The sequence below is a fragment of the Canis lupus genome, chromosome 16 (genome assembly GCF_003254725.2).
Source record: "Canis lupus dingo isolate Sandy chromosome 16, ASM325472v2, whole genome shotgun sequence".
NCBI classification, from domain to species: Eukaryota; Metazoa; Chordata; class Mammalia; order Carnivora; family Canidae; genus Canis; species Canis lupus.
Genome location: NC_064258.1, coordinates 48,719,607 through 48,747,313, shown reverse-complemented (window position 1 = coordinate 48,747,313; position 27,707 = coordinate 48,719,607). Strand labels below are relative to the sequence as shown.

Here is a 27,707-nt window from a genome sequence, read left to right as displayed (position 1 = left end):
GATTGGCAATGCACATGGAGAAGATAAATACAATTCCTTTTAAGGTGTGTTAGGCTAAGAATAATGACATTATGTTGGCTACAGTGGATTTTAAAAATTGTATCCACAGATTCAAAAATCTCTCTTCCTCCTTCCCAATCTAGATATGCTATCTACATTCATCTTCAGGGATCATACTTTACGTTGATTTTGTTTCAAAATCACATTGGTTTGTTTTGAAGCAAAGTTGTTCTGGTGGTCTGGTACAGAGAAAAGTTCATTGAAACTCTCATACTAGTATAATTTCGTTGTAATCCCCATTTCAAATGTAATGGATCGGAGCCCACTAGAAAGGAGGAGACATACCAGGAACTAATTTACCTGTGAGAATGCAGAGGGGCAGAGGCAGAAATCTTAGTTCTTTTTTGTTTTTTAAGATTTTATTTCTTTATTCATGAGAGAGACAGAGAGAAAGAGGCAGAGACACAGGCAGAGGGAGAAGCAGGCTCCATGCAGGGAGCCCGATGTGGGACTCGATCCTGGGACTCCAGGATCACACCCTGGGCTGAAGGCAGGCGCTAAACCGCCGAGCCACCCAGGGATCCCCAGAAATCTTAGTTCTTTTAAGAAAATTGCATGATGAGGTTTGTTTTTGCTGCTGCTGTTTCTGTTGCTTTGAATAGGTTAAAACTATGCTTGAGGACCATTAGAGGACAGAAATCAAATCTTAATCAGTCTTGATGTTTTTTTTTTTTTTTTTTTTTTTTTTCCTGTTTAAAAGAAAGGTTCAAATTCACTTTAAAGCCTAGGGAGTTTAATTAAAGTAAGTAGAGACAAAAGTACTCTTTTGAGAGCTGTCATTTCTCTTAGTACGACACTATTAATAATGTGGTGTAATGCTATTTTGGAAGTTTGGTTTTTTCCTTCTCTTTTGTCTTGCTCTGACTCTTTTCTATATTCTAAATGAAAGGGGAATAAAGCACTTAAAGGAAGGTACTCTACTAAATTCACTGTCTCCTTATGCACCACACTATCTCTGACCTCAGCTGTACTTCTTTGAAGAAATAACCCTTGCAGGCACTGTCTTTTTTTTTTTTTTTCCCTTTCCCTTCCTCTTTTGTTGTGAGCCTCTTTTTAACCAACAACATTTGCAGGGTTCTTCACAAAGAAGTTTTTTTTTCCCAATTAGGGTGAAAACCAGATCATTATGTGACCGTTTCGTTGTGAGTGTAACTTCTTTTTTGACAGCTCCATTAGCTCTACCCAGTTATAAATCTTCATATTTCTGACTTGCCTTGAAATCAGAAAGCGTTTTCATTATGCTAGTCTTTGTGAGCAACAAGCATGAATGGAGGCTTGGCAGACATCACAGGCTCATCGTGGGACTTACCTGGTTTACAACTTCTTACGAGGGCAAAATGTTTACTGCTTAAACCTGATGATTTAGCTTTGATTGCTAATTATGTGGGGCACAGTTTTGAATTTAAAGAGTGTTTCTGAGGTCACTTTTCGTTTTTGTGTGTACAGATAATGTGCTACCTGTAACTTGGATTTCACGATCTTTGTTGTTTGAAAGTTAATTAGTATTCTTTGTTAGAATACCTTCTCATTTGCTTGAATAAGCGTTTAATTTCATCTGTCTTTGTCACTTGATTTTGGTGAATATTTTAGAAGCCAAACAATATATTTAAGGTGTGCTACCTCTAATTGCATCGATGTGTGGAAAGCGATTATTAAACTGATAATACCAATTATACTTCTATTCTATTCTCATACTCTGTTTTTATAACATGCGTGAGGTTGAAAAATTAGGATTACCCAGTATTTTAACACGATAGGTAAGAAATAAGAAATGATAAGGGAAGCAGATATTATTTTGTATTTTGATGTCCTTATTGCAATATAAGCACGGCAGTGTATAATGAACTTAAGAAGTTAAAGAGTTAACAGTTCTTTATAAACCAGAAGGCCATTAACTTTTAATAATGCCGTCTCAAATATTTGTCTGTAAATTGTGGTGATAATCAAAGACGAGCCTATGGGATTGTGCTTTGTAGTACTGTTTGATTTGATAACTCTGGTAATCCCTTAAGCACGTTAGGAAAAATATTTTATGCTTACATTAGCAACTATTGTGAGTTTGTAAAATAACCTGCCAACCTCAAGATGTACTAGAAGGACAAGAAGAAAAGCAATTATATCTCAGATTTTGTTTGGTTTCTTTTTAGGATGATTACTTTTAGAAATATTTTTTTAATCTAATAATTTGTGTTTCTCACCCTGAGAAAGAGATGAACTGGCTTCAGAAAATTAAAAAAATGATACGTAATACTGTCTATATACTAAAAAGTATTGAGCTTTTTTATAAAACTTGAAAATAATATCCAATTTTTTTAAATCTGTGTTCCCCATTTAAAATGCTGTGTAGTTTCCCTGTAATAAAACGATGCTTTCGCTATTACTGTGGATTGTGGTCTTCACCATGGCCTTAACTAGATTGCATTCTGATCTGGACTCAAAATAAAGCAAGCATTTCTTCATTTAAAATTGAATTTCTGGGGCACCTGGGTGGCTCAGTGGTTGAACATCTGCCTTCGACTCAGGTCTTGATCCCGGAGTCCCGGGATCGAGTTCCACATCAGGCTCTCCCGCAGGGAGCCTGCTTCTCCCTCTGCCTATGTCTCTGCCTCCCTCTGTCTCTCTCATAAATAAATTAATAAAATCTTAAAAAAACAAAATTTCTAATAAGTTGAAATAAAAATAAAATTGAATCTCTTCTATTTTTAATGGTGATAAAATTGATATATAACAATACATAAGTTTCAGGGGTTCTACATTCTGATTCACCATCTGTCTGCCCAACAAAGTGATCACCACTAACAGCCTAGTTATCCTCCACCACCACAGCGTTGATCCTCTTCACCCACCCATTTCACTCATCCTTCTCCTTCTTCCCCACCTGTAACTACCATTTTGTTCTCTGTATCTATGGGTTTTTGTTTTGTCTGTTTTGGGTTTTTAGATTTCACTTGGATTTCACATATAAGTGAAATCAGACTGTATTTGTCTTTCTCCATCTGACTTATTTCACTTAGCATAATACCTTCAAGATCCATTCATGTTGTTGCAAATGGCAAGAGTTTTTTTTTTTTTTTTTTTTTAAGATTTATTCATTCATTCAGAGAGAGCGAGAGAGAGGCAGAGACACAGGCAGAGGGAGAAGCAGGCCCCATGCAGGAAGCCTGATGCAGAACTCGATCCCGGGTCTCCAGGATCACACCCCAGGCTGCAGGAGGCACTAAACCACTGCGCCACCGGGGCTGCCCGAGTTCATTCTTTTTTTATGGCTGAGTGGTATTCCATTCCATTCCATTAAGACAGACAGACACACACACACACCCCACATCTTCCTTATTCATTCATCCATTGATGCATATTTAGGTTGCTTCTATTTCTTGGCTACTGTAAATAATGCTGCACTGAACATAGGGGTGTGTATATCTTTTTGAATTTCATATTCTTCAGATAAACACTGAGAAGTGAAATTGCTGGATCCTCTAGGTAGTTCTATTCTTGATGTTTTTTAAGATTTTATTTATTTATTCATGAGAGACACAGAGACAGAGAGAGAAGCAGAGACACAGGCAGAGGGAGAAGCAAGCTCCATGCAAGGAGCCTGACGTGGGACTTGTCCCGGGTCTCCAGGATCACGCCCTGGGCTGAGGGCGGTGCTAAACCTCTGAGCCACTTGGGCTGCCCTATTTTTGCTTTTTTTTTTTTGAGGAACCTCTATGCGTTTTCTATAGTGTCTGTACCAATTTGCATCCCTACTAGCAGCATAAAAGGGTTCTTTTTTCTCTATATCCTTGCTAACACTTGAGTATGTATTTGGAAAAATGTTTATTTTCTCTGTCCATTTTTAAAACAGGTTGTTTGTTTTGCTGTTGTTGGGTGATATGAATTTTGTGTATATTTTGGATATTCTTGCCTTGTCAGATACATGATTTGCAAAAATCTCCCATTCAGTAGGCTCTCTTTTCATTTTGATGTTGGTTTCTTTCACTGTGGAAAAACTTTTTAGTTTGATGTAATCCCATTTATTTATTTTTTATTTTGTTTCCCTTGCCTTTGGAATCAGATCCACAAAATATTGCTAAGACCAATGTTGAGTATTCTCTTTTAGGAATTCTGTGATTTCGGGTCTTTACAAGTCTTTAATCCATTTGAATTAATTTTTGTGTGTGATGTTAAGATAGAGGTCACCTGTCATTCTTTTGCATATGGCTGTTCAGTTTTTTCAACACCATTATTGAAGCGACTGTCCCATCTCTTATCATATGTTCTTAGATCCTCTGTCATAAATTAATTATTGATATATGTATGGGTTTCATTTAGTTCCGTTCCACTGATCTACCTATTTTTGTACCAACACCATACTGTTCTGACGACTACAACCTCGTGGTATAGTTTGAAATGAGGGAACATAGTGCCTCCAGTTTTGTAGTCTCTCAAGATTGTGTTGGCTCTTCAGTATCTTTTATGGTTCCATAAAAATTTTAGAATTATTTGTTCTCATTCTGAGATAAATGCCGTTAGAATTCTGATGGGAATTGCTTTGAATATGTAGATTGCTTTGGGCAGTATGGACATTTTAATAATATTAATTCTTCCAATCATGAGCACAGAATATCTTTTCATTCATTTATTTATGCCTTCAGTTTCTTTCATCAGTGTTTTCTAGTTTTCAGTGTACAGGTCTCTTTCACTTCCTTCTTTAAATTTATTCCTAGGTATTTTATTCTTTTTGGTGCAATTGTAAATAGAGGTTTTTAAAATTTCTCTTTCTAATAATACATTATTAGTCATATAAATGCTAAGATTCCTGAATGTTGATTTTGAATCCTGCTACTTTACTGAATTTATTTATTCTAACATTTTTTGGTAGAATCTTAAAGATTTTCATATATAGTATTATGTCATCCGCAAATAGTCACAGTGTTACTAATTCGAATGCCCTTTTATTTCTTTTACTTGCCTAATTGCTGTGGCTAGAATTCCAATACTTTGTTGAATAAAAATGATGAGAGTGGACATCCTTGTCTTGTTCCTGATCTTACAGGGAGAGCTTTCAGATTTTTACCATTAAGTATGATGTTGAGTAGTATGATAACTGTGGGTTTGTCATATGTGGCATTTGTTATGTTGAGGTATATTCCCTTTATAACCACTTGTAGAGTTTTTATCATAAATGGATGTTGAATCTCATCAAATATTTTTCTGTATCTATTGAGGTGATCATATGCTTTTATTACCCATTTTGTTAATGTACTACATCACATTGATTGATCTATGGATAGGATATTGAACCAGCCTGCATTCCTAGAATAAATTCCACTTGATCATGGTCTATAATCCTTTAGTAAGTTTGCTAATATTTTGTTGAGAATTTTTATCTATGTTCATCAATGATACTGGCCTGTGTTTTTCTTTTCCTTTTTTTTTTTTGTTTGTTTTTTGTTTGTTTGTTTTTTTGTTTTTGTGTGTGTGTGTGGTGTCCTTATCTGGTTTTGATATCAGGGTGACACTGGCCTCAGAAAATGAATTTGGAAGTGTTTGCTCTTCCATATTTTGGAAGAGTTTAGAAGAATAGGTATTAAATCTCCTTGTTTTGGTAAAATTTACTGGTGAAGCCATCTGGTCCTAGACCTTTTTGTTTGTCAGGAAGTTTTTGGTTACTGATTCAATCTCTTTACTAGTAATTAGTCTATTCAGTTTTTCTGTTTCTTCATGACTCAATCTTGGAAGATTCTATGTTTTTAGAAATGCATTAATTTCTTCTAGATTGTCCAATTTGTTGGTGTCTAATTATTCATAGTAGTCTCAAATGGTCATTTCTATTTCTGTGGTGCCAGCTGTAACTTCTCTTTCATTTCTGACTTTATTAGAACCCTGTCTCTTTTTGTCTTGCTTGGTCTAAAGGTTTGATAGTTTTGTATATCTTTTCAAAGAACCAGGTCTTAATTTCATTGATCTTTATTATTTCCTCTTTTCTATTGACTGTGCGCTTTGTTCTTTTCTTAGCTCTTTTATGTGTAAAGTTAGATTATTTGTGATTTTTTTTTGTCTTGCGTTTTTGAGGTAAGCCTGTATTACTATGATCTTCCCTCTTAGAACTGCTTTTGCTGCATCCCCAAATTTTGGTATGTTGTATATCTCTTTTCATTTGTCTCTAGGTACTTGTTCATTTCTTATTTGATTTTTCATTTACCCATTGGTTGTTCAGCAACATGTTCAATTTTTACATTGTTGTGGTTTTCCCAGTTTTCTTGTAATTGATTTTTAGCTTTAAACCATTGTGGTTAGAGAAGAAGTTTGATATGCTTTCAGTTTTCTTGACTTTATTGAGACTTGGTTTGTGGCCTAACATGTGCTGTATCCTGGAGAATGTTCCATATGCACTGAGAACAGTGCATTTTGCAGTTTTGGGATAGAACGTTCTGTATATATCTGTGAAGTACATCTGGTCTAATGTGTTGTTTAAGGCCAATGTTTTCTTAGTCTGCAGGACTATCTTAAAGCTAACATTTCATCTTCATTTTCTTCTTGACAACATGTCTAAATCAAAACTGACAAAAATAATTATCCCTGTATAAATTAGTATGGGAAGCTTTGGAGGCATATTCTGTGACCATTGCCAGAGTTCTTAATTTCTCAGTACTTTCTTTCCTTGCTTACGAAATAGGACTAAATACCAACAGTTTATGGTGGCTGTGAGATTAAATAAATTAATGTATGTTGAGTACAGAGCCTAATGAATTTAACAGACTTTAATGAGTATAAAATTTCCTCTGTAGATTTCTGCCCCTCCACCCCACGGTGCCCCCCAGTTTTGCATTTAGGATCTATAAAGTTACATTAAGCCTGGATTTTTAGAAACTCTCTTTTATTTTTTTTTAATTTTTTAAAGACCTTATTTATTCAATCATGAGAGACAGAGAGAGAGAGGCAGAGACGTAAGCAGAGGGAGAAGCAAGCAGGCTCCCTGCGGGGAGACGGATGCAGGACCCGATCCCAGGACCCCGGGATTATGACCTGAGTCAAAGGCAAAGGCTCAACCACTAAGCCACCCAGGTGCTCTAGAAACTCCCTTTTAGATTTACAGTAACTTCTTTCTGAAATTACTGGCTAAAGTAATTTAATTATGGCTAGCAAAAAATAAAAAATAAAATAGGGAAAAATATGTAGTTCTTTTGTCTTTTTCTTTCTTTTTTTTTTTTGTAGTGAAGAGCATTATCTTTTAAGCACACAAATTTTTTTGAGTAGCAGGGGTTAAAGGAATTGTTATAGACTGGATATGGATGTGTTAGAATGCTTTAGAAAATCGATTCTCGCTAATGGAGAGAATGTTTTTAAAGTGAACTATTACCATTCCTTCAGTGAACCACATACAGCAGAAAAAATTCAAGTAAACATTGAAAGAGAGGCAAGCTCTTCCTTATAGAATTAATGAGAATTGCAGTGATCCGCCGTGGGGAATTAGAATTTGAAAAACCTTTTCCATGTGCATTATTCCCTAAAGTCTAGAACCAGATAAGTAGACTCTAATTTTAAACGTGCAATTATCCAAACAAGATGAATGTGCAGGGCAACGCTGGATAAGACTGTCGATCTTCATGTTAATATTTTTATTCTCCTTTATAATAGACATATAGTTGGCAAAAGCCACATGTCTGTGAGATCCCTAAAGACCAGCTAACTCAAGAGATGTAGCCAGCTTTATCCTACATCAACTCTGGAGATACAGCCCAAGGGAGACACATCCGAATAAACCCCTATAAAGGACTGCTGTTGTCCTTTATAATGTCTTTCTTTGGTCAGTTGTTTTATCATGAGTAGATGATTTTGTTTTGTTTTGAAGGAATATTTGATAACAAGTTAGATCACATATGCTTATCTAACATGTATTTTTATATCACAGAAGCTGAAGGAAAGCATCCTGTTCATTGGTAAAAATGGCCTGCTTGATGTATGTACACTTCTGTGCAGTTTTAAATATGCTGTAATTGTAACTCCAAACAAGAATTTGAATAGGTGCCAGCATTTTCTCCTTCATATAGGAAATTCCTTTGAAAATCATTAAAAGCTTGGACAAAAATTCCATAGCTATGTTCTTAAGATCACTGTGTAGGATCTTCATGGTTCAGATGATACAAGGAGCTTCAGTTCAACCTTTTAGAGAAGGTATTGAGCTTGTGTGATCTCATCAACCAGGAGAATGTTGGCGGCAATCATGTGCAGGAGTGAAGAAACTGTTTCTTCACACAGTAGTTGTCCCATATGCCAACCTCTCCTATGGCCATTGGCTCACCTGTGTTCTAGTCCACACGTACAAGTGGACCTCCTTCTGAATGTTCTGCTTTAGCTTTAATTTTAATTAGGGCTCTGGAAAGTCAAAACCAGAGCTCCGAACAAGAATCATGGGAATAATGAGCAATGCATTAGCAAATGCTTAACTCCAAGTTGGGCCCTGCCCTTTACTAGACTTACAATCAGGCCTTCTTCCATTGCCCCAATACCTGGCCTACACAGACATCATCCATAGCATTTTTAACAGCCCTCAACCCATCTCTTGTTGTATCCTTGATTTGAGTGAGGATATGCTTGTTTGGTCCTCTGACCAGTAATGTGATAGCAAGGATTGTTACATTTCTCAATAAAGGTGAACTTCTCTTCTCCCAGTGCATACTCAAGAGTCAAGATCTGCATGTCCCAAACAATCAGGACTTAGGTCATCAAAAGAATTGAGGGGTACCCCACCACATGCAAGAGGCAGCCTTTCTAGATTTCTCTTTTTAGCTCTGCACAGAGCTATTATGCCTTTTTGTGTGTGAGAGAGAGCACCTAAGGAAAAGAGTGAGTTGTCTTTTGATTAAATAACAGATCTTTTCTCAGATCTTTTCTCTGAATCACTACAGACTTCCTTTTCAGTTCTATCATGTTTTTAGTTGTATCTTCAATGAATTTTCTTTTAGCTTTGCTAGTTTCTCTATCTCTCCTCTGAATTCTTATTTTAAAAAAAGCCAGAATTTGCTTCTTTTTCTTTCATATTCTTTTTTTTAAGATTTTATTTATTTATTCATGAGAGACACAGAAAGAGAGAGAGAGAGAGAGAGGCAGAGACACAGGCAGAGGGAGAAGCAGGCTCCATGCAGGGAGCCCAACGTGGGATTCGATCCCGGGTCTCCAGGATCACACCCTGGGCTGAAGGCGCTAAACTGCTGAGCGACCCTGGGCTGCCCTTTCTTTCATATTCTTATGACATATTGCACATATGCAGATATATGAATCTTTTACTCTTTTTTTCACATTGGAATGCCGTGACCTTTGGTCTAAAACAAGACCTCTGATTACACTTGCATTTGTTTCAGATTTATATTTCATGTCCATAACCTTGGCCGTGAGGGGGTCAGGAGGTTCATCTTGTTTTGTAATGGCCAAATTGGAGGCCACCACAGCCCCTGTTAGGACAGCAGCACGTTTAGCATGAGCTTTGGTATATAGAGATATTCTGGCCAAGACACCTACCTGTAAGCATTGCCCTATCCATCTCTTTGCTAACTTTGACTTGTTCCAAAAACTGAGGTACCTTTTCCTGTGCAGATTCAAATCTGTCTGTTATTCTGGGACAAAGACCTTCAGAAATGGAGGTTTGATCAGCTCTCCAGTGGTTAGAACATGGTACAATCACCGGTCATGTCATCTTGGACTATTGCTGCTTTGGCTATTAAGGAGGCTGTTGGGTATCAAATTTGCATTTTATGAAGCAGCACATTGCCATCTTTAGTAAGCTTGATGTCTGCAGAAACAAGCCTTTTTGTGGTGCTCTTAGGCCCTAAGCTGGTCCTCAGGCCTCCTGCAGCCCTGGGCTGTACTGATGTTGGCTGCGAGGCTGTATGAGTCGGGCCACCTTGGCCTTAGAGATGGTAGTGACACAGCAGAAGAAGTGGAAGCGACCAGGCTTGTAGAATGCCCAAAGCCCCAAAATAGAGTTGTATTTTCTAAACTGCAAAGTGATAAAGCATAACAGCATTTGATACATGAAGTCAGCAACCAAAGCGTTAAACTGTGTGTGTGTGCGCGCACACACCCATACACACCCGCACAAAATGTTATGAATTGTGCAATTTTTTTTTAAGCTGGGAAAAGATACTAGAAATCATGATCTGTCCCCATAATTTTATAGATGAAGATAACTGAGGCCGAGAGAATAGAATATGTTAAAGATAGAGCCAGGAATATACATACGTTTATGTTCAAAGCAATGTATGTATTTATCAAATACAAGAATTTCTTTTTCACTTGTGTCCTTCTAATTTATATATAAGTAAGATTATATTATGACTCTGGGTCTTTAATCACTGAAAAATGAATTATATACGATATGATTGAGTTTCAGAAATTTTGAAATTAATGTCAGGACACTAATTTCTCTTAAAAATAAATTTGTAATTTTATTTAAAAAACACATACTTTTGCAGTACAAACCCGGTCAGCATTTAATAGATAATGTATACTATTTCCACATACTACCTATTTTCCTCACTAGGTAGATAATGCACATGCTTATTGATGAAGGTTTTGTGAGTGATGTGTATTTGGCACATATTTTGCATCTATTATAAGAAATGATTTAGTAGGATATTTGGCCAAAAGCAAATATTATTCAAGACTGTGCAAACGCAACAGATTCAGGTAGAAAAAATTTTTTTATTGATAAGTAAATTCTAATAATACAGATTTCACCTCAGTTTTAAGAATCATCATGATTTTCAACAGAAGGGCATATTTATTGTAAACCCTAAGCGATCTTTCTGAAACCTGAAAAAGATTTGTGAAAACAGCCTGCAATAAAAATCACGCACGCTTCATAAAACACTACTTGATAGATATCACTTGCACCATTAGGAACTAAACGACAAAGGATGTAATTTCAGTTCTGGCATGCAATATTAATCGAAAGCCTTTAAAACATCTTGCTGATGGGAACTATGACAACGTGACATTGAAGAATTATGAGCTAAAGACATCTATCTTAATCAGATTTTCAAAGTAAATGCCATAAAACACAAAGTTGTTTCATTCATTTCTACATTTTCACATGTGTTGGTGGGAGCATCATTTCCTTGTGTGTTGCTTTAAATGCGAAGAGTACAAATTCAGTACCTGAAAGTGTGAGTTCATTACCCAGGACTGAAGCACATTTTAGCCACCCTGCACACACAAGGAATGATTTCTGTAATAATGTAAGCTCATTCCATCTTTTATGATAGTGATACATTATCCTCAGCAAACACTCTAAATGATATTAGGAGATACTATAAAAAATATTTAGGTGTATGTTTGCCTTTATAAGTTTAGAAATGAAAATGGAATGTTTATAAAGACCTTCTTGTAGAAAGAGATCAAGAAATTATGGGCATACTCAAATATAAATATCTTCTTTGGCCAAAAAATAAAAACTATATATATATATACATACATATACACATATGGTGTGTGTGTGTATGGTAAAAAATGTATTACTTTATTTGAATAAGTGGGGAAAGTGTGGAAAATAAGACTTTACATTAAAATAATATTTCACAGTTTATAAAAAATACTTCAATATACATTATCTCTTTTAATCCTCTATACAGGAGTGATTATTAACCCCATTGTACAGCTGAGGAATCAGAGACTTTAGAATAGGAAATTAATTTGCTCAAGTTACACAGTTACTAAATTTTAGACAGGGAGCTTAAACCCAGATGTTAACATTGGTTTCTCTCCAGATTAATATGTTGAAGCTCTCACCCCCCTGCCCCCAACCCATGTGGCTGTATTTGGTGATGGGAAGTCTAAAGAAGTACTTAAGGTTAAATGAGATGATAAGAGTGAGGCCTTGGCTCGATAGGATTGGTGCTTTTATAAGAAGAAATACCAGAGAGTTTGCTCGTTCTCTCTGCCCAGTGAGAACACAGAGGGAAGGCAGCTATCTGGAGCCAGGAAGCGACCCTCACTAGAAACTGACTCTGCTGGATCTTGACCTTGGACTCTCAGCCTCTGGAACTGTGGGAAAATAAATTTCTAATGTTTAAGTGACCCAGTCTATAGTATTTTGTTTTGCTAGCCTGAGCAGATCTGTTTTACTCTTCTCCACTCTCAATCCATTTATCTTCTCAATGGAAAATTTTAATAAACTGGCATGAAAATGCTTGTGGATTTTGGAAAGATCAGAAAATCTGTGAAAGAATTTCTTAGTCACCTGCTTTATTTTGAATCTCTATTCTGAGAGCAAGGTTTCTAGTGGCAATTAGCATCCTATAGAAAAGTCCTAGCCTTCCAGCTTCAAGAAGTCATGCTTACTACTATTTTAAAAGGCACAACAAAGCCTCGGGAAATCCAGATCATTAATCTCCTAAACAATAGTACCCCACATTTCTATAGCACTTTGCCATTCTTTTCACTGTACCATCCTTTCTGTTGGTGCTAAGTCATTACAGCAGCAGAAAAACATCTATTGGGAAGAGGCTTTTAGTGTTGCATACACACCAAAAATTATCCCAAAATTATTGACAGAGAAGGGCACTCACCCAAGTATGCAAATATCAGCTTAAACTATAACTGTTTCCCTTTTAATCAAAGAGAATAGTTGCATGGTTTCCACTTAACACATCACCCTCATTACACATGCCACGAACGTGGGTTCTGTTGAAGTTTTTTGCATGTACATAATATTTAATGTTTGTGGTAACACCACTGTCTGGAGGCCATCATGTGATTGGAAGGAAACTTAAAAAATTTTATTCTGTTTCAATGTAATAATATGGACTCCATAAATTGCAGATAACAAATATGAAATAATATGCCCGGGGAAAAGTCAATGGCAAAGTTAGTATTTTGGGGGAAACAAGATTGGCAGTGTTGCTGGATACTTTCTGAGTGTTTTCTGATCACTTCTTTTTCCTAGAGTTGCTGAAATATTTAAAAAATAAAAATCAGAAAAAAGAGTTAAACTGAATCCCTTTTCTCTAAAATTGGTTAACTGTAATTTTTAAAATGTATTCTAACTGTCATCATAACTCATAAGAGACTGATTAGTTTTCTTTTAAGTTTGAAAGTTTCATGCAGGCTTTTATTTTTTAGTTGTTTCCATAAGAAATTTCAATTCTGAAATCTATACTAAATTTAAGTTTGATACAAAATGACTTTGACAATATGTAACTTAAGATGTTACTAGTTACAACATATGTAAGACAGAATGGCTATTTTTAAAAATAAAAATATTCTTTTTAATATTTATACAAAGATAATATGGTAAGATATTCGTGCCATGAATTAATATGGTGTTTTCATAATACTTAAGTTGAAATAAATAATTTTTTACTGTATGTCCCTTTAATGTTTTATATGTATAACTTAAGATAATATGGTACTTTTAATTACCTTAAATTGTGAATATTCATTGTATAATTTAGTATGTTTCAAGAAAATATTATATAGTACCTGAAAGAATTTTAGAGCTAAAACACGAGATTTCATTGCTGAACCCACCCTGCCGCCAGACACCAATCTTTTAGAGGAGAAAAACTGAGCCCTAGAAGTTGGTTGATCTATATGAGGTTATGTTTAGTTAAAGCCAGCACTAAACCCTATGTCTGTTTCTGTTATAATACTTTCTTCTGTATGAGACATCTTCTTTGTGACAAAGGATATGTTATCTGAGAAGCATAGCAAAGTTGCATTATTTGGAAGATTCAAGTTGCTTTTTTTATTCTTTAAAGCTATTTGTTACATTGTAATAGCTTTAGTTGCCTGCTAGCCTGTACTTATCCATATCACAATTATGTGCTTTATTTATATCATATCATGGATTCAGTTTAAAGTCAATAAAATTTAATTGCACTAAAATCAAATGCTCATTAGATAATGAGAGAGAAGTATTTATTGGTTTTAGTCAACAATTCTTTATTGTCCAGATTGGGACAACTTCTTCCCTTTTTTGCTTTACTCTCTTAGGTAAAATATTTAAAATGAGTAGAAGAGTATCTTGAAACATATATTGAGACACCTTAAAGGTTATTTTTATCCAGATTTTTTCTGCATGTATAATAGGTAAGGTTTATTATGTATGGTTCCATGGAAAATGATTGTGCAAAGTTAAGAACTATAGAGGATAAATCTGTGGCATTACTAGAGTTAAAAATACTAAAAGATCAACTATTTCAACAAGCACAGGTAGCCATTTACATTTGTTTCCATCCACTGAAATAAGTTAGGGATGTTTTAAATTGCTGCACACTTTTGAAAAGCAACCATAGAAGTCAGAATATCTTCAAAGAGAAGTTTACAGCCATTTAAGAGAAGTTACCTTTTATAAAATATAACCCCCCAAAAAGCTGTTATCTAATAACATAAAAGATAATAGCAGAGAACATTTATATGAAACAAGAGATGAGTAAGTCCATGCTCTGTATAATTTGACGGCCATAACCATGGTGTTAGAAATGTGGAGAAAGCTGTTGAACTCTAAGGAAAGCTCTGTCCTTGCCTTCTGCAACTCTCTCTGGATATATTTTGAGCTCCTTTATCCTCTCTTTTTTTTGTCTTAAAACTGCTCTTTCACATGTAAGCATGCTTGATCTTTCTGATGCCATCTGAGTGATTTCCTCAGATTTCTTTTCCAATTCACTGGTGCTCTTTACAATTGTGTCTAATATACTGTCTAAACCATCCCGTACATTTCTAATTTCAGTGACTGCATTTTTCCTATTTATACACATTTTACTTTTTTAACTTCCTTTTTCTCATGCTCTCTTATGATTTTAATTTCTTTAAACATTCTCAAGTTTTATCTGATGGTTATATTATCCAGGGGAGATCAATTCTGCTGTCTATTTTCTCTATAGATTTTGGCCCAAGATGGATTGTTTCCTCTTAAGTTTTATAACTTTAGACTGTGAATGTATTGAAAGCTGTGTTTTATTTGTGGAAATCCTTTGTGACTTTAGTTGAAGCATATGCTTCTAAAGAAGTTTTGCATTTGTTTCTGCCAGGTGCCCCAGGAAGGAGCATGGCACTATTAATATTAATTAATTGGCTTGGGGGGACACCTGGGTGATTCAGTGATTGAGCATCTGCCTTCAGCTCAGGGTGTGATCCCGGGGTCCTGGGATCGAGTCCTGCATCAGGCTCCCTGCAGGGAGCCTGCTTCTCCCTCTGCCTGTGTCTCTACCTCTTTCTCTGTCTCTTATGAATAAATAAAATCTTTTAAAAAACCCAAAATTATCAGCTTGGGGTTCCATAACTATGTCAAGAGTATAAGCTTCAGCCTCCTGTGACAACCACAGGGAAGCCCAGACCAGTGGTTAAAATTTTCAGGAGTTGGTTTCTTCCCCTTGCAGATCCTAAGAAACACAGCAAAATTCCTTATCACTGTATTTGCCTTGAAATTTTTCAAGTCTAATCTTAGACTGAGGGTATAGCACTTCACAGGGTCCAAACTATATATAGGAGGGGTCTCAGTAACAATTGATATATTATCTCTTGTTTCTTCATTGAACATTAGAAAGCTTACAGAGACAGGCAGATCTCAGAGAAGCTACAGTGACAGCTTACCTGCTCTGAATAATCATTCTCTCTCCTCGGTTTCTAGCCCATTCTTTCTTCCCAATTCAATCATTTTAAACCTAAAGTATAAGTTCAACTGGTAGGTTGAGACTATTGGCTGTTCTGTTTACTGTTACATCCTATCTTTGCTAAACACCAATCAGTGGGTCAGCTCTTTTTCAGTGTTGTCTAGTTCAATGTGGTCTGGGTATCAGAATGTAAACTCTTAGAGGACCAGAACCAGAGTCCATTCCTTTATTTGACTCGCTGTTGATAGTGTCCAGGAGTACACAAAACATGGGCAGATGGCTGCCTAGAAGATGTTTTGTCTAACAGCACTTCTCTGGGTTCAGTAAAGTTAAAAATGTCTTTGTCCTTTTTTATTTTTTCTCTTTCTCTCTCCCTCTCTCTCTCTCCTCCTGTCCTTCTACCCCTACCACCCCCATTTGTCTTTTGTTACCAGACTTTACTCAAATTGCAAAAAATTATTTTAATACAACACAGCTGTCAGCTCCTCACTCCTATCCCATGTGAAGTAGGGTATTTCTTCTCTAGGGACCTTTGCTCCCACAACTGAGATCCAGGGAAGAAAGCCAGAATTGTGAAGGAAGTGTGTGTGGCACAGAGCAGTTGGGGTGACTGTGGTGACACCTGCTCAGTCTCCCCCTCACCCCTCACCTGACACTTACCTTTCAGCCTCCCTCCACGTACAGAGGTACATGCACACATACATGCCCACAAACATACATGCAGCCATGCGTACACATATGCTGCCATGCATGTGCACACATGTAGACGTGCACATACACAAGGAGATTTCAATCTCCCAGCTTTCCTGTTTGAGAGTTCACTTCCACTGTGTCACCCAAAGAGCACAGCCCAAGGCCCTAAAGCAGAGAGGAGCTGGGGCTGAATTGCATATAATGGTCTGGAAGCTGGTTTTAATTAAAAAAAAAAAGTTCCAAACCAGTAAATATGACCAGATATGTTTTTAAAAGCCAGATGTCCCTCACCACCAGCTTTTTAAAAGTTCTTGACTCGATTCTGTGGTCACACTCCATGGGAAAAAGAGACCCAGGCTGACTTCACAACTGTATGATGGAATTCCTTCTTCTGTGGGAACTGGCAAGACATGAGTTTATTTCTGATTCCTGTGACGTTTCTGATTCTTGTTTTGTACCTGCTCATGGAAAAACATTTCCCATTCAGACATACTTGATTGTGGGTCCTTACGTCTCATGATACTGGTATTGATTGCTGATGAGGCTTCTTGATTACAGTTGGTCCTTGAACAATATGGATTTCAACTGTGTGGGTCCATTTTTACGTGGATATTTTTTCAATAAATACAGTGCAGTGTTCATGTATTTTCCCTTATGATTTTCTTAGTATTTTTTTCTAATTTCTTATAAGAATACAGTATGTAATACATATACAGAATGTGTTTTAATCAACTGTTTATATTATTGGTCTGGGGGAGTCAAAAGTTACACTCAGGTTTTTTATTGCACAGGGTGTCTGTGCCCCTAACCCCTGCATTGTTCAAGAGTCAACTGTACCATTGTTCAAGGATCAACTGGCCTGGAAGGGAGTCTGTTAAGAAGTTACTATTTAGCACTTACTGTATGACAGGCACTGTATCGTTTAGATTCTGTAAGTGAACACTATAAGATAAATGAAGCTCAGAAAGATATGCAACTTATTCAAGAAAACATGCTACTGAAAAATAAATACCCATATTATTGTCATTTGTTGTTATGGTACCTTTCACCTCTATGATCATAAATGCCTAGTTGCTATTTAGGAGAAGTTGTCAAAGTTTATTTTCTTCCCCCTGCAGAGTGCCATTAACATGCCTTACATTTGCTTGGAATTGGGGTTTTATAATAGTTGCTTAAACTGAAATCTACCCCACTGTCAGAGATCATCCATGGCTCCTAACACGTTCATGGTTGGTCGACACACCTTATTCAGTATATTCCGTGATCCAAGTCATTACTGCATGTTAATGGTTTGACGTGACAGCCTTAAATGACACTGTAGGGCTATAAGTTCTTTGGTGGCAAAAGGCTAAGCAAAATGACCCAAGTCTTAACTACCTAATATTTATCATTAATATTATGTGAATTTTAAAAATTATCTGCCATAAGAGCACCTGGGTGGCTCAGTTGGTTAAATATCTGCTTTCAGCTCAGGTCGCGATCTCAGGGTCCTGGGATCAAGCCTCACATTGGGCTCCATGCCCAGTGGGGAGCCTGCTTCTCCCTCTCCTTCTCCCTCTGCCACTCCCCACTCATGCTCTCCCTCTCTTTCTCTTTCTGTCTCAAATAAATAAATAAAATCTTTTTAAAATTTTTTTAAAAATAAAAATTATCTGCTATAAGTCGTGTCTATCAAATAAAAACAAGCAGCTGCTAGGCTGTCATGAAGTTACATGAGCAATAGGAACTTGAAAAAAGGCAGGAGTGCAGTGAGTAAAGGCACTCAGTTGGGTATAACATATAATTGCTAATGAGCATAATGCAAAAGATACTTTTTTCAAAGCAGTGAAAAATACTTTGAGAAAATAACCTACACCTTTTCTAAAATACCCAACATTTCTAATCATCAGCTTTAAAATACAAAGAAGATAGAACTGTGTTTGGTAAGCTATAATATATATTATATATTTGTTTCATATGTTTATATTTTATATTTTCGTATATATTTTATGTAATCTTTCCATTCACACCTTAAAAGGTAGATTTTGAATCTTGGTACATCTGCTCTGGTTCCAAAGCAATATTCCTAAAACCTCTGGGAGAAATAATATGGTGCCCTGCCTGTATCGGATGAGCCACAAATGTGCCATTATTGCCTAATTGTTACCAAGCAGGCAGCACATTTCTAGGGGTCTTTGAAATACGAGGCTAAGGGAAGATATTGAAAAGTCCAAAGAAATTTAAGTCAGAGTTCCTACCTTTCAGGATCTAAGAATTGGGTTGAGGAAAGAAGACAGGTTGCAGATTTCCTTGCAATTAAAGGTGCTACTGCCAGGCTCGGCTCTTTACACTTCAGCATTCTCTTCATTGAATTCTTTACAAGTCGTCTTTCAGTCATTCATCAAATATGTATTGAGTGGATAAATATTTATTTACTGACCACACATCTATCCCTGTGTGGTTCTTAGAGGTTCCAAGGTGAATTCGAGGTGAATCTTGCCCATATAGAGTCTAACAGGAGATATGAGACCTATAAAATTCATTGTAATAGGGAGAGATGAAAAGAGTCATGAAAGAGGCACAGATAAAATACTGTAAGACTCAGAGAAGAAATAACTGATTTCTACTTGAAAAAAACAGGAGTGTCATCCTTCTTAGAGCTTGAAGTATGTAGGTTTTGGATAGAGAAAGAGAAAAATAAAATATAAAGATATAGAAGCGGATGGATGTGCTTGTGTGGAAAGGTGTGAGACATGCAATGGATACAGCAAGAAATACATGAAGGGGGGATAAGGATTTGCAAAAATATGTTGAGAGCTAACGGAAGAAATATGACCTTTGCCCTGAGAGTGCATTTTATGTTTTATAGGTACTAGGAAGCCATTTGGAGTTTCTAAGGAGAACAGTGAGATGTTCAGAGCTATGTCTCAGGAGCATTAAATCTGGTAACTCTGTGAGGTCTAATCGTCCTCTTTATAAATCAGAGTCATTCTATCTAAAACCTCAAATCTACAGAAAGCCTGTTATCAATGAATCAGCTTAAAACAAAGGCCGTGGTTGATGTTTTGGTTGTTCTTATTGTGGATCTGTCCACAAGTATTAGATTCTAAGTGTTTGTTGCCAAATCTAGACCCCATTCTGTTTCCTTGGGTCCTTTTTAGTAGGAAGGGATAGAGGCAATGGAAGAGAAAATCTTAAACAGGCCCCACGCTCAGCACGAGCCCCATGCCAGGCTCCATCTCACGACCCTGAGATCATGACCTGAGGCAAAATCAAATATCAGACACGGTTATCGAACTGGGCCACCCAGGCACCCCTCCTTGTGTCTATTTTTTGAACCCAGGTCATAAAATTTTCCCTGGATATTCAGTTTTTCTTCCTATGGGGACTGAAGGGGAATTTTCTCTCTATTTTTCAGTACCAGTAATAGTTAAGGCTTTTCTCAAGCAAAACTTTGTTATCTTAAAAACATTCCAAATCATGTAACTGATCATGTTTCCCTTTTTGTGTTGGCAACTAAATAAATAATTTAGAGCCAGATTTGTATCCTACTTTAAAAATGTACAGAACTATACAACAGGCATTTTGTCCACTTGCTTTAGATCTGGCTTTATCTTATCTTTCCCACTTTATTTTCTTTTATTCTGTTTCTTCCTTTCCGTCTGTGTTTAGTTTTATTTTATCTTGTTATACTTTATAAATTTATGCTGTCTTGAATAAGTTGGTATAGATACATACTTCCACTGCTTCTTATATCCTGTAAGCCTAAATCTCTAGAGGTAGCACACACCTCTGAGTGAATGCTTGGATTTTGCCTCTGTTTGTAGACTGCTGCAGAATTTAAATTTCTGGTCATCCATCCCATCTCACTCAGGCTCTGCATTTATTCTGTTCCATCAAATTTTAGATTGAATCTAGCTTTCATTATCTGGATTTGTTTAACAGGGAGACCGCATGATTATGTAGTCAGATCAAAAGAGGTCCCAGTGGACAGAACACAGTGGTGCTGAAATAACCTGGATAGACAGTTAAAAAGGGCATGGATCTTTGCGTGATGTCTTGTTCATCGTAAGTTCTCAACAGATACTTGCCAAATGAATGAACCAACCTAGAGAAAGCCACAATCATACTAATTATTTTTGAAACCTTACATGGAAGTTTTTCCTCACTGTTTAAGAATGAGAATCTTTTGGGGGCTCAGTGGTTGAGCATCTGCCTTTGGCTCAGGTCGTGATCCCAGGATCCTGGGATCGAGTCCCACATAGGGCTTGCTGCAGGGAGCCTGCTTCTCCCTCTTCCTGTGTCTCTGCCTCTCTTTGTGTGTCTCTTATGAATAGACAGAATCTTTTAAAAAAATATATTTATTTATTTTAGAGAGAAGGAGCACATGCATGCATACACATGGAAATGGGGGAAGGGACAGAAGGAGAGGGAGACACCTCAAGCAGACTTCCCACTGAGCGTGGAGCCAGACATGGGGCTTGAGCCCAGGATGCCTGGTATCATGACCTGAGTGGAAACCAAGAGTCGGCTGCTTAACTGACTGAGCCACCCAGGCACCCCAAGAATAAGAGTCTTAAATTCAACATATTTAAATATGTTGGTGATGACAATAGATCTTAAAATCATTGCATCTTCAAGAAACAATCTTAATCTCCATGATGCTTCCCCATTGCATAGTACTTTTACTTGTTGACTTAGCAATCTTTGGAACATAGAGGCTCGATAAATGTTTGTGGGCTGAATGACTCAGTGGGTGAATAAATGAGTGAATGAGTGCATTTATTAGATTAATGCACTTAGATTAAATTAACACCTAGATGGGACAGTATTATTTCCCACATTACAGATGGGAAAACTGAGGCTTACTATGATGCTACCTGACAGAAATTAAATTTGGTGTCAACTGCTATTGCACACTGCTCTCTCCTCTATTTAGTATAATATCCAATACATAATTTATGTATCATATGTATAATATAATTTCATTCTTTCATGGAGCCATGCTTAAAAACACGGAGTCACTTGACATAGCCCTCTACTTCTTTTTAGACACAATCTTAATACTTTTCCCTTTGAAACGTTTCTCTCTTCTCTGTGTTCCCATTGCATTGACACCAACCTAGTTAAAACCCTTGGCTTCTTGTAAAATAAATATATACATATGTATATCATTATAAAAGCAGGCTTTGAAATACTCCTTAAAGACACCTGTAGAGTTTCTAATCATATGCACTGATGCCAGGGAAGACCAAACTAATTCATTATATGATACCTGAGTAATAAATCTTCTTCGAATTTTCATCTATTTCCTTTTCTCTAACACAATTAAAACTGTATATGCTCGTGTAACCATCTCATTACCTCCAAAGGTACTTCCAGTTTAACTGAGGTGCAGATACTCTTTTAATTTTTCTTTTTTTTTTTTTTTAATTTTTATTTATTTATGATAGTCACAGAGAGAGAGAGAGAGAGGCAGAGACACAGGCAGAGGGAGAAGCAGGCTCCATGCACCGGGAGCCTGATGTGGGATTCGATCCCGGGTCTCCAGGATCGCGCCCTGGGCCAAAGGCAGGCGCTAAACCACTGCGCCACCCAGGGATCCCACTCTTTTAATTTTTCATAAAAGCCCCAAAGCAATGGACCAACCAAGGTTTCTGTAGTTTCTGGTATAGGGATCGTCAAGAATAGAGAATGTGCGAGAAAATAGCTTTATTTCATATACTTAGATATTGTCTCTGTCCCTCATTTCAAGAGTAAGAAATTATTAGTTGTTAAGTGATATGATATGTTAGAGACCTATAGAAATGTGCAGTAATTACTGATATTATGTGCTATGGGAGGATTTATTTTAATTACTGTACCCTGTAAAGAGGTTTGATGATATATATTCAAGCTATTACATATCAAGTATTCATTTCATGCAATCAGAATTACAGTGTTAGGCTCTATTTGGCATAACAATTACAACTGAAGTTCACACTGCAGATGAAAGATAGTCCCTGTGTTTCCTATTCTCTTTTAATACGTGCATTTATATTAATAGCATGATTTAATACATCACTTTAAAATTATATTGCACTTTGAACTGCATTTAGTCAAAAATTGACATCTTATATGTGTGGAACCATAATAAGTTTAGCATTAAATTAAGGAGTCACCTGTCTGTTTGTTAAAATGTGGTATTTGTGAACTCTAGCATGTCCAAAGGCAGGTAATGAGATTGAAAAGTCAGTCTCATGTTACATTAATTTGTAAATTTTGACTTATGACTTACTGGTTTTAGGGAAGTCTTCCATGGTTATAACCTAGCGTCGCGCTTCTATTTGGAAGTTGCTGGATCCCTCTCGATTGTGGTTTAGAACAAAATATTTGTACCACTGACATAGGGGCATGAGTCGCTCTGGTCACCTATGAGTTCCTCCAAAGTGGAGCTATACTGCATACTGTGAAATTGGAAAATCTGTTCTGCGTGTGTTCTAATGGATGTAACGGTCATTAAGTATATGAGTCTTCTGACGTCGTAATCAGATGTGATTCAGTCTGTTAAATATCCATGAAACAACATCTGCTTCACAGAGTGACCTTCTGCTAAAGGATACTTAGCGTCTATTAGTGGATCATAATGCAGATCTGCCTTATTTGAAATGCACTAAACTAGAGTAGTCTACTGCTGTTTAGCAACTAGCTTGTAATAATTTATTGCAGTTAAATAAAGCTTAAAAAAACTCCATTAAATAATTATAGGGATTATATGCATTTCGAAAACCTTTGTGTTCAACTGAAATTACCCATTTAATTTCAGGGTTGGTTTGTTAAAAAAAGCTGAAGTCTAAAGGCACATTAGGGGAGCTGTCAGATACTGTTTTCTGTAGGTGTTAATAAAACCAGATGAAAAAAATCTGAAACAAATTAAAACCAAAACCAATTTTACCATCTGTTGTATATTAATTAGTACTTTGTGTATCAAGGGTAAACTTGCTCTTAGAGAATGTCACTGAACACCCGCTTAATAGAATAATATGCAAATTTATTAGGTTATGGATTTAAATGCAGTTTTTACTTCTAATTCATCTACAGTGGATCCCCAAGAAATTGTTGGTGTGTGTTGACATGTATGTACATATACACATGCAAATACATAATAATGAGTTTCCTTTTTTTTTTTCAGAGCAACCTGCAAACAACCAAGGCCAGCCCACCCTGCAGCCTTTGCCACCACCCCATAAGCAGCACCCCGCACAACACCATCCGTCCATCACTTCTCTCAACAGAAACTCCCTGACCAATAGAAGGAACCAGAGTCCGGCCCCGCCGGCTGCTTTGCCCGCCGAGCTGCAAACCACACCCGAGTCCGTCCAGCTGCAGGACAGCTGGGTCCTTGGCAGTAATGTACCACTGGAAAGCAGGTAACTCCTCTATGGGAGACTCTCAGATCCTCTGAATGTTAGGACTGCACAATGTGTCTGCTTGGAGAACGGACACCCTACCATAGTCAACAAACCATGTTGTGTTTTAATGTCTACTGTTTAAAAATAAACTAGTCTCACTTTTTTCTTACTAAGAACTTTTCCGTACTTCTGTACTCTGTATTTTGTCTTCTCTGAGAACAGCTCTGGGTTGCCAGTCATTTTTTAGTTGCTGGGCCCATAAACTTCTTTATCCTTTTCGCACATTGTGTAGCGAAAGCCATAAATGGCTTCAGTGAAACTCTTCTTATTACTTTTCTCCTTATTTACAAATTCTCATGCATGTCGAGAAAATGATGGTGATGTGAGATGTGATTCTGGGTCCCATACATAGCTTGAGTCTGTGAACATGGTCAGCAGAGACATGGTTCTAGACACCCCTACTTAGGTATGCTGTGTCCATGACATCACAGAATCATAGTGGATTCCTAAGTAGAATGGTGAAGCTCAAGTAAGATGACCATTTGTGAAGAATAATTTAGTTTCTTGCAGTAGGAAGGAGGTGGGACCTATTCTCTAAAGTTCCTTCCAGCATTATTTCCTAAGACATGCCATTCCTTGGACAGTAATAGTAGACGGTCATACTCTTCCTTAGAATGAACTGAAACTCTCAGCTTCTGGTTATAAACCATGCAACTCATATTTGTGACAATACAAAGTAATATTGCCCCTTTTCTGTATGATGGCCCATGGGCTGCTCTCCATCTTGTGTTCTAGAGGCTTCACCAGCATGGTGCCCTTTCCCTGTACACATCCAGGTGTTTCGGTGAGGTTCTTAAATTAAGACTTCTAACACGGATTGGCCTACAGAGAGCAAACCGTTCCTACAAAAGTGTAGATCAGGAATAGCTGTTTTGAGTTAATCTGTTGCATTTGTAGATCTCTCTTTTTGTGTAGGCACAAAAAATTTACCTTCTTTCTTTGGACAGAACCTCCATAGCCACTATTTCCCCTTTACCGTGCATTGCACAAACCAAGTATGGTGTCCTACCTCATTGTGAGGCTCCCTATTGACAGCTTTGTGACAAAGTTCCCCTCTCATTCGTGTCAGTGTTTCTTTTCTGCCCTAAGCTTCCATTAGGCTCAGAGAAAAAGAATCCTCACATATGAAGTCCAGAAAATAGAGGACTCTGGACCCCCAGGGAGAGTATCCCCCAAAATGCCCTGTGCCATAGAGCCCCTGGCTAATGTCAGCATGGAAATTAGTTTCTGGACAAAGAAACAGGTTTCACAACAAATAAATTACGATTTTTTTTTTTTTTGCCATTAAATGCATGATTTAAACCAATCCTGCCCTGAGGATGAGCTAGCAGGAGGTCCTCACAGTTAGTTGTCAACAATGAAAATCTTTTTCTTTTCTTTCCCTCCTGACCTAAGAACATGGTTCCAAGGAACTCTTGTCTTTTTATCTGTAGTGTCAGCCAAGAGTAGTTGGCTCTTTTTGTTTATTTTGTATTATTGAACACTCGTCTGGGAGAGATTAGAAAGAGAAAGTACAGAAGAGGTAGGCAAACGGGAAATTTCTTCACTTAAGACAGTCATGTCTACAGATTTTTTTTCCTGAGGTTATTAGCACAGAACTAGCACAGAACTAAATTTATCCAGTGTAATTAATTAGCACACACTGAACAACTAATCAACACTGATTCACTATTGTCATTTGGAAAAATTTTATTAGGAAAAAAGTAATTTTCCAGTTGAGTCATCAAATTGAATATGGATAATTGCATTGTAGTTGACAATAATTGTTTTGACAAACATGTATGAACTATGTCGAGTTTAGTCAGCAGAAACCTGTTTTATTTTAGGGATGCTGGATAGCACAGAAGCCTCAAAAACTGTGTCAGTAGGAGAGTTGATATTCCTTGAAGCCATGTCTTTTTTTTTTTTTTTTTTTTTTTTTTGAAGCCATGTCTTCTAGTGGAGATGTTTAGAATCATTTGAGGGGGGATGCCTGGGAAGCTCAGCGGTTGAGCGTCTGCCTTCAGCTCGGGGCATGATCCCGGAGTCCAGGATCCATTCCCGCTTCGGGCTCCTTGCAGGTGCTTCTCCCTCTGCCTGTGTCGCTGCCTCTCTCTCTGTGTGTCTCTCATGAGTAAATCGATAAAACATTTTATTTAAAAAATCATTTGAGGGGGAAGATAAAGTGTGTTCTTGTTATTCCTCATACTGTACTAATAAATTTTGGTTGGTAGGAAATTAGGAGAGAAAGTAGCTGTGTAGGGGACAACCCAGTTCTTGCCATATGTATAGTTGTAGCTGATTTCTCTGTATTCAGACTGTGTAAGGAATCACTCACGAGGTGATCTGAAAGCAATACCATTTGAAATTCCATTTCAAAGTGATGCCATTAGTGAACCATCCATGGAATTACGTTTTGTAGTTTTATAGATTGACATAGAGGGGCACTTGGGTGGCTCAGTCGGTTAGGTGTCTGCCTTCAACTCAGGTCATGATCTTAAGGTCCTGGGGTTAAGCCCCACATCAGGCTTACTGCTCAGCAGGGAGTCTGTTTCTCCCTCTCCCTCTGCTTTGTGCTCTCTCTCTCTCTCTCTCTCTGTGTGTCTCTCTAATAAATAAATAAAATCCTTAAAAAAAAAAAAAGCATGAATTGATGTAGAAAGGCAAATCTATCAGTTGATAGTATCTCACTAACGTGTACATGAAGGATAATGAATCCAAACGCTGGAAAGCCTTTCAATCCATAGTCTACTTTTATTGTCTTCTCGTTTTCAGGCATTCACCTCTTCTAATATTGCTAATCAAAAGAAAATGGTATTTCGGGCTTCTCACGTCCTCAGTGTATCAACCTAAGCAGCGATGTGAAAATCTCACACTGTACTGACAGTACTACTGTGGTTTCTTTAATAGTCTCACTTGGTTGGAACTCTTGAGGTGAAGAACCAGTCTTATTTATCATTGATTTTTCCTTTTTTAGTTAAGGTTCCCCATTGAGTATGATTCTCAGGCTCAGTTTCAGATGTATTAACAACTTCATCCAGACGTGTGTCTGCCATTGACTAGTTTTTAATCTGGGGCACAGTTTCATCTTTGGCAATTATTTCTACTTACGCATATACTCATTTTACTGATTCTCACTTTTCTGAAACTGTCATTTAAAAAGGATGTAAGTTATGCAGCAGGAAATTCAAGTTCTGTGTGTATAAGAATCTGTACGCTTTCTTTGGCCCCAGCCCTTTTCTCCTTCCAGCATACATTGATAGTAGCTGCTTGCAGATTGGCACATAATAATCCACGAAACTCTTGGTCATCTGTCGACTTAGTCTGTGGAGTTGGTAGAGAAGGCACCAAAGGTTTTCTACCTTGTCCTGTTTCTGTGCAGCTTCTATTCTGATGTATTAAAAAGCATTTATCTTTTCACCAGCAGTTTCTTGCTTCCATAACCATGTTTATTTCCTTTCTCTAATGAATTTAACATTTGCTGCTGCTGGAGACAATCGATATGATTGTGTACTGCACATTTCTGCTCTGTAAAAAGAGCCGTTCTGGTCTATAATCTCCTGTGAGTTTCAGATCTCCTCCAGTCACATCCAGACCTGAACAAGTATTTGCAGTATACAAGCATTTCCTTATTATCTTATCATCTCCAATAAATAACAATCAGCACCCATATATAATACCAGTCCTTGCTTAGAATTTTCCTCCCAAATTCCTTTTCTTTGCACTCAATATTTCTAATTCTTTGTATGATTTAGTTCTAGGGCTTTTGCTAGCGTATAGCTCATCCTTTGTTGATTTTATACTTCAGCTGCTTTAGTGCATAGTAATAGCTGCTACCAGAGTATAGAGCAGCTGAGGAAAAGCTGAGACTCGACCCAGTACAGTAGCAGCCCTGGAAGGTGTAGTACAGTAATTCTCTTTGGAAGCCCTGACCTTCAGCAATTGTGAA

The 27,707-nt window shown here is 37.1% G+C and overlaps 1 protein-coding gene and 1 pseudogene across 1 annotated transcript in view; one reads left to right on the top strand and one right to left on the bottom strand.

Annotated features, from left to right (window-relative positions):
- TENM3 (teneurin transmembrane protein 3) overlaps window positions 1-27,707 on the top strand; it is a 605,974-nt gene that overhangs the window by 395,240 nt on the left and 183,027 nt on the right. Inside the window, 1 exon segment of the mRNA XM_035700253.2 lies at window positions 23,500-23,737. Coding sequence (XP_035556146.1) covers window positions 23,500-23,737 — 238 coding nt within the window.
- On the bottom strand, window positions 8,212-16,384 carry LOC112675162 (T-complex protein 1 subunit zeta-like; annotated as a pseudogene).